Source organism: Trachinotus anak, unplaced genomic scaffold (genome assembly GCF_046630095.1).
Source record: "Trachinotus anak isolate AG129_WGS33_773 ecotype Australia unplaced genomic scaffold, CSIRO_AGI_Tana_v1 ptg000019l, whole genome shotgun sequence".
Taxonomy (NCBI): Eukaryota; Metazoa; Chordata; class Actinopteri; order Carangiformes; family Carangidae; genus Trachinotus; species Trachinotus anak.
Genome location: NW_027273870.1, coordinates 3,316,782 through 3,324,469, shown reverse-complemented (window position 1 = coordinate 3,324,469; position 7,688 = coordinate 3,316,782). Strand labels below are relative to the sequence as shown.

General features: G+C 43.6%; 2 protein-coding genes across 2 annotated transcripts; both read left to right on the top strand.

Moving 5' to 3' along the window:
• Positions 1-207: 207 nt before the first annotated feature.
• kpna7 (karyopherin alpha 7 (importin alpha 8)) lies at positions 208-4,542 on the top strand. Its single transcript, XM_071504918.1, has 12 exons — positions 208-368; positions 445-588; positions 660-745; positions 991-1,159; positions 1,330-1,429; positions 1,642-1,724; positions 2,138-2,224; positions 2,335-2,511; positions 2,771-3,004; positions 3,711-3,893; positions 4,016-4,162; positions 4,384-4,542. Exons 1-12 carry the CDS (start codon positions 303-305, stop codon positions 4,468-4,470), a joined length of 1,563 nt encoding a protein of 520 aa, XP_071361019.1. The 5' UTR covers positions 208-302; the 3' UTR covers positions 4,471-4,542.
• Positions 4,543-4,685: 143 nt separating this feature from the next.
• On the top strand, positions 4,686-7,633 carry LOC139636671 (NAD(P)(+)--arginine ADP-ribosyltransferase 2-like). Its single transcript, XM_071504919.1, has 3 exons — positions 4,686-6,006; positions 6,235-6,309; positions 6,602-7,633. The coding sequence occupies exons 2-3, from the start codon at positions 6,247-6,249 to the stop codon at positions 7,433-7,435; spliced, it is 897 nt and encodes a 298-aa protein (XP_071361020.1). The 5' UTR covers positions 4,686-6,006; positions 6,235-6,246; the 3' UTR covers positions 7,436-7,633.
• Positions 7,634-7,688: the final 55 nt, after the last annotated feature.

Below are 7,688 nucleotides of genomic sequence, written 5' to 3'. Positions count from 1 at the left end.
GAGCAGCAGAAACTGTGGGATTTTAGACCTTCTTGTAGTTTATTTAAAGGATCAGTGAAGGATTTTGAACTCGTGATTTAAAAACCTGCAGTTTCACCCCGCTGCTCTTTCAGAACACGCGCTCCTTGGCACGGACCCGGATGGGAAAGTCGCGCAGCTGCAGGTGAATGAACCGACAGGCGTGTGACGTCAATCACAGCTGATTGGACTCACCTGAGGCGGCTCCGCTGCTTATAACCTCCCCGCGCGAAGTCCCCCCACGTCTCCATCAGTGCGAGGGGAGCGGCTCCGACGCGCACACCATGCCCACCAAGAACGTCACTGACGAGCGGATCTCCAAGTTCAAGAACAAGGGCAAAGATCCAGCGGTAAGTCGGTGTGTGATCGTCGACGTCGTGTGGGCTCTGATCGACTTCATCCACGCTGCGCTTTGTCCACTTGCAGAAGCTTCGTGAGAAAAGGATCACGGTGTGCGTGGAGCTGCGCAAAGCTCACAAAGATGAGAGTTTCCTGAAGAGAAGGAACATCACGCTGTCGTCTCTGCCGGACGAGGAGGCCCTGTCTCCAGACTACATCTCCAACGAGATGGTCGGTCCACGCAGACCTCACGACCGAAGTCAAACTGGTGCCGGTTCTGACGTGTTCCTTATCATTTGTAGGTCCCCACATATTCCATCGAGGAGATTGTCAAAGACGTGAGCGGCGACAGTAAGGAGTCCCAAACCCGAGGCTGTCAGGCGGCCAGGTGAGCCAGCAGGGGTGATTAGCCTTTATCTGTAGGCAGCTTCATTAACTTATAAACTTCATTAATAATTATAAAATTCATGCGTTTCAGTTTTGGACTGATGATTGTAAAACGTATTTTTGTCATCTGTGGCTTCTGGGAAATGTTAATGAGCATTTTCACCTTTTTAACACTGTCACACAAGAGGCGGCTGAAGATCCCTCCACTGCTCAGCCCACTGAAACTTTCCTCCACCCCTCCCCCAGGAAGCTGCTTTCTCAGGAGCGTAACCCTCCTCTGAAGCAGATCATCGATGCTGGTCTGCTGTCCCGTTTCGTGTCCTTCCTGTCTATGGACGATGAGCCGACTCTGCAGTTCGAAGCAGCTTGGGCTCTGACGAACATCGCCTCTGGAACATCTTGGCACACACAACAGGTGCCAACGCTGCATTGAAACTTCTGTGAAGCACAGTGATGGCCAGCCTCATGTGAAATGAGACTGACATAACATCCAGTTTCATCACAGTAACTTGGGCCCTCGTGGTCCATGATGAGCACCTTCATCTTGAATCGCTCTTTCAGAATAAACTGAATCTCTGTCCTCAGGTGGTGGAACATGGGGCTGTACCAGCTTTCATCGCCTTGCTGGCCTCCCCGATGTTGCACATCAGTGAACAGGCTGTCTGGGCTCTTGGAAACATTGCAGGTAAAAATGCTAAGTTCAATGTAATGTGTTATGTTGCCATCATATCCAAATAAGACTTTGAATTAATACAACTGACAGGATGTTCAGTAGAAAATGCAGATTTTTCTAAAAGGGCAACACTGAAGTGGTCGAGCGGCGGCGGCGGCAGCGGTGCAGACAGGATCTGTTTCACTGACACTTACTGTACTGTTGTCACCAAATGTATCTGACAGGTGACGGCTCGGCTTATCGAGACGTCCTGATTGAGTGCAATGTCATCCCAGCCTTGCTGGCCCGTATATGCCCAGACACACCAGTAAGTCAAAACTTTTCACGACCAGCTTCAACCATGCACACATCCATTTCACTTGAATATGACAAATTTATCATGAAAATTGCTTAAGTTAAGCAGGTTTACGAACCCTAAAGTTCAAACTATTTTTGAAATGCAGATTCATCTAAATGTACACTTTCTCAGGTCTATCTCATGGAGTGCTCCACATAGCAAGCTTTTGCAACTCAGAAGTTGACAGTTTAGCGTTGGTTTAAAGTTGTTTTCCCACAATGCAGTTTTAACAGCATTAACAGTTTGGTCAGAGATTCAGGAATTATTATGGCTAATGTAGCTTTGTGTGGTGGATTTCAAAGCTCAATTCTAAGTGCAACGTTTTCTCTTAAGTACACATTTAGCTGCTGTATGGTCCTGTTAGTCATGATTCATTTCTCCAGGTCGGCTACCTGCGTAACCTAACATGGACGCTGTCCAACTTGTGCCGGAATAAGAACCCGTTTCCACCCTTGTCTGCAGTCATGCAGGTAAGTGAATACACTCCCCACAACGCAACTTAACCCCAGCTTGATTCTCCAGTCCGGAAAGGTGCCCACAGTCCCAGTAAGATGACTAATGTGCTGTGATTGTCCTTCAGGTCCTCCCCTCTCTGATCCAGTTGCTCCATCTCAGTGATAAGGACATCTTGTCTGATGCATGCTGGGCAATCTCCTACCTCTCAGATGGCGACAATGACCGTATTGATGTTGTAGTGAAAACTGGCATCGTCTCTCGGCTGGTGGAGCTCATGAGCCACGGGGAGCTCAGTGTCATGGTAGTGTAGTTCTCAAACATTAATTATCCACTGTCCTGTAGCAATGTTTACCACTGACATAATCCTAGCTACCTGCCAACACTCCCCTTTTTTTCCAGGAGTCTGTTTCAACAGTCTCCCATCACCCTCTTGCTGTTTCTCTGGTGAAACTCCCATTATTTGCAGAAACTTTGTGAAAAGGATCTCACAACAGAATCTCCCAGAAAAGTGTTGGCAGGTATGAAGCGAAGTCACTTCTGATTTTTCCTCTGAACTCCAGACCCCAGCTCTCCGCTCTATCGGGAACATAGTGAGCGGCTCTGACCTGCAGACCCAGACGGCAATCGACGCTGGCGTTCTGAACATCCTGCCTCAGCTGATGAGGCACCCTAAGGCCAGTGTGCAGAAGGAGGCAGCGTGGGCGTTGTCCAACATCGCTGCAGGACCCTGTAAGCAAATCCAACAGCTCATCACCTGCGGACTGCTTCCTCCTCTGGTAGAACAGCTTAGAAATGTGAGTAGGTTGGCATTTGACACTACTTGTACATCAAATAAGTGGAGGGCTCTCCACAGAGGACTCCTTGACATTTCAGTGGGAAAAGCACAGATGTCGAGCAAACTTAATGATGGCTGATGGTGCTTTATTTTAACGACTCTTAATTTCTTTTGTTGCTTCTATCCAGACTTCTGTAAATTGAACATACTGGTGCTGAAAACACAACTTCAAAACTGAGCAGAGTCAGAAATGTAATGCCCTTCAGCTGTCTCCCAAATGATCATGTATATAATTGGAAAAAAATTCCCTAATTAGATTATACAAATTAAAACTAAGTGATTGGAAATGGTGTTCTGGAGATTAGAATAAATACAAATGCATAGTACATAGGAAAATGTCCGTTTATTGCTTGAGGACTAGAACATGAAGACAGTATGGAATTTTTTTTTTTTTTTTTTTTTTTTTTTTTTTTTTTAAAAGACATCTAACAGGTGTCCAATTTGTATAGTGTGTGTGTGGGGTTTTTTTTAATCAACTTTTCAACAGCCAAGGAAAGGTTTCAATGGTCTTTTTAAATGTTAAGTATATTCTTGAGCCATAAGGAACACTTATAATCTTTCAGTTTTCTGAAATTAAAAGTAACAATTTGGAGATACATTGTTGTCACTGAACTTTAATAAATGTTAAGTGAGCAGATGAACAATGAAATGTTTTGGGTCACCAGGGAGACTTTAAGACTCAAAGGGAGGCAGTGTGGGCAGTGACTAACTTCACCAGTGGGGGTACTGTGGAGCAGGTGGTCCATCTGGTGCAGAGTGGAGCCCTGGAGGCAATAATCAACCTGCTGCAGGTCAAAGATGCTAAAGTCATTCTGGTCATATTGGATGCCATCAACAACATGTTCATGGTGAGGAGGAGGGGGGGGGGGCGGCAGCAGCACAGATTAACATTTGACTGCAATTGGTCTAGAATCTGAACTCTGAAATGACGGATATCAGCTGGCTTCAGTCGCTGTGTTTGACTTCTCAGGCAGCAGAGAAGCTCGGTGAGACGGAGAAACTGAGCCTGTTGGTTGAAGAGCTGGGAGGGCTGGACCGCATTGAGATGCTGCAGAACCATGATAACGATATGGTGTACCAGGCTGCACACAACCTCATAGAGAAGTACTTTGGTGATGTAAGTGGCTAATTGCATATAAAGTGGGCATTTTGCAACTTGATGCATCTGCCCTGTATTTTGAGGCTTTTTTTGCTCATGGATTTTGTTCTTTGAAAACTTTGAATTAAGCTAATTTGTCTCTGAATGTGAGGTAGTCCTTGTGGCACTCTTGGCAGAGGGGCTTTAGAGGTAATGTCTGTATTTGTAACTTTGAAATTCCACTTTTCTCATTCTTCTAGGATAACATTGAGGGAGTCAAGGTTGCTGCTACAGATGATGCATTTGTGTTTAAGTGCACTGATGTTCAGAAAACCTTTGAATTTTAAATTCAAAACTTGACTATTGTATTTTTAATTCATTTGGAAAATAAATAAATGATACATTCCTCATTAGAAGTACATCTGTCTCAAATTAACAGGAGTCCTTGAACACAAGACTAAACATTTTAAATTTGAGATGGTACATAGGAAGTAGTGTATGCCTCTTACCATTGCAAGTCCTGACTAGCTGTGGTTCACTAGTCTTGTCTCTAAGGTAGGGGAGTTGGAAATGGAAAGATGTTCCTGGAGTTCACCAGACATATGCAGAGAAATTAGTATCATCAGAATTTGCTATTAGACTGAAGCTTTTTGTCAGGATTCATTCATCTGGTCTCTTGTCAACCCTGAAAGATCTGGGGCTTGTGGATAATGGGCTCTGACTGCTAAAGACCAATAAATTGGTAAAACTTTCAAGCTAACACTGCATATAGAAATATGTGGAGTTAACAGGATGACAAGCTGAGTTGCTCAATGCTGGATATTTTATTTGCTTGATTTCAAATCTTTCACACTTATGGAACAAACCTGGCCTCTGCAGTTTCACTGCACTCTCTGTAAAGTCCAACATGACACAAAGCTGCTTCCTCGCTCACCGATTAGAGAGCTGCCATTGGTGGATGGAAGCTTTATTGCATTATTATAGACAAAATATCATCACAGTGAAAACATACAGGCTGGAGTTCAACAGCACCACAAACTACATCCTCCAAAAATGACCACAAAGTTGAAGCAACAGCACAAAGTTTCAACATTTTATTTATTGCAGGATTATTGAGTTAGACTGCTGTCAGTTTTAGTTTGGGTGTAACTAATAAATTGGCAGTGGAGGACACTAAGTGATGTCTACCACCATTGCTTTATAACTACACTGAACTGTTTCTACTTTACTATCTGGCTTTTTAAATGAGTGATAAATTGACTTTATTTTTGCCATGATTTAAACAAGCATTTTAAGGGACTTCCGGAAACAAGGAGACAGCTTGATCAGATTGAGTAAGGATAAATTAAGTCCGTCCTCTTTTTACTTAAGTGGAAAAGTGAGATTTTCATTACGCAAGAAAACACGAACCTAACTTAAGATTTTACTTGGAATGACCACTTTGGTGAAACGGCATTTCTAAAAACTGTCACCGTTTCACACTGAAAACAGTCAGCAGTTTCACAGTTACGTTTTTTCTGGAACGCTCAGTGGCTTTTAACATGAAATCCAAAACATGGGTGGATACCACTTAGTGAATGTTTTTCTAATTTAGCGGAACTGGCCCTTTGACCTTGCAACTTCTATCTTTTGGAGCTGTTGAAATCAATAGCTAAAATTGTCTTGCTGACTACCAGTTTTAAAAAAAAAAAAAAAAAAAAAGCATGTGGGGAAATTCTCGGTAATTGCATGAGTATTGACAGGGTGTGGGCCCCCCCGCCCCCTCTAAAACCCCCTGACTCCATCCCTCGCCTACACACGCCCATGTCAACTGTAATATAAGACAGCTGGCATCATCCAGACTGAATGACTCGCTGGCTCTGTTACAGCACCTGCTGCACCTGGTAAGATCAAATATGATTATCTGTTTACATTCCTAACATTTTTCTTCAATAACGTCATAAACATGGATAGTAAGCCATAAAAAGTTAATATATTTTTACAGCTACTGTATGGACTTATTATAATGAGGAAAAATGTTTCTGCTGCTAATGGATTTATGATCCATATGTGATTTGTCAACTGTAAATAGGAGACAGAATTGACTATGTTCAAACTACTTTTTCTTTTAGGCACTGCCAATCATGTTGAAGTTTATTGTCCTCTGCTACCTCTGTATGAGAATAAGGCCTCTGGATGCAAAAATGGTAAGACAACAGATACATTAACTTATGGAACACTATCGACTAATAAATAGTCTTCTATCTTGTAAAAACATGTGTATCTAGAATGGTAAAATGTGTTTGAAATGACTTATGCTGATGCCTCCCTACATCCTAATTTGAATAGATAACATAGCTGCATTTTTCTATTAACATTTACTATACTGCACAGATTGGATATATGAATTGCCCCCTTTTTCATTTAAAAACCATTTGAACCAATGTGGCCAGCTTTGGTAAATTAAATTTCACTTGAGTTTTGTCTGTTTTCCTACAGTTGGCTGTTGTGACATCATCTCCACAGGAGGCTACAAACAACACAATGGGTCCATCTTTAACCTCAGAAGATCCTGGAAAGGTTCAGAATATCTCCATCCATGCCGTCACAAAAGCCTCTGGTGCCTCCGGTCTGTCCAGGCTCACCACAATCCCTCTGAGCTTGTCTCCGGAGTCTGTTGATGACATGTATTACGGCTGCTCCCAGAAGATGCTCATCAAGGTGAAACGTCACTACTTGCCAAGGAGCACCAGGGAAAGTCTGAACACCCCATACACAAAACTTTGTGCCCTTAAAGCCATGAAGAACAAGGACATCTACGACACTCTGTCCTGGAATCACTTCAGGGCTCTGTGCGCCTACACAGCAGGGGCCTATGACGGCTTGAACAGAGCAACCCGCACGGGGAAGGCTTCTTACAAGACCTCGTTTCAGTTCCACACCCTCCACTTCCTGCTGTCTGACGCCATTCGGCTCCTGAAACTCAACCAAAGGGGCTGCTACACCACCTATCGGAGGAGCAAACTGCTCTTCAGCGGGAAAGCTGGACAAACCATCCGCTTCGGCTCCTTCGCCTCCAGCTCCCTCGACAAGGACCTGCGTCAGTTTGGACGAAAGACCTGCTTTGAGATACACACGTGTTTCGGCGCCTACCTCAAGTCCTATTCAGAGTTTGACGCGGACGAGGATGAAGTGCTGATTCCTCCGTACGAGATGTTCAACATTGTCTCTGTGGACACGTCAGGAAGGAATGAGTTACACTGTGACGTTTTCTACAAGCTGGAGACTGCAGGAGTTTACAGCGGCCTCAACTGCCAGGCTCTGGACCTTTAACAGCTGCTTGCTGCAGTCTTCCATTGTATCGCTTCAACATTTTAATACATCAGTATACTGCTGCCTCCACCTGTCAGTATTTTCACTATGCTTCACTTGCAATTAAGTTACATTTAGACTGAAAGTTAATTCTTGACTTGGAAACAGCAGATGACTAAATCTCATCACAAGGTTTATTTAGTAGTTCAGCATTTGATATTATCACATGATCTGTCATTGAATGGAAGTTGAGCATTTTAAAGAATTCTCCCTT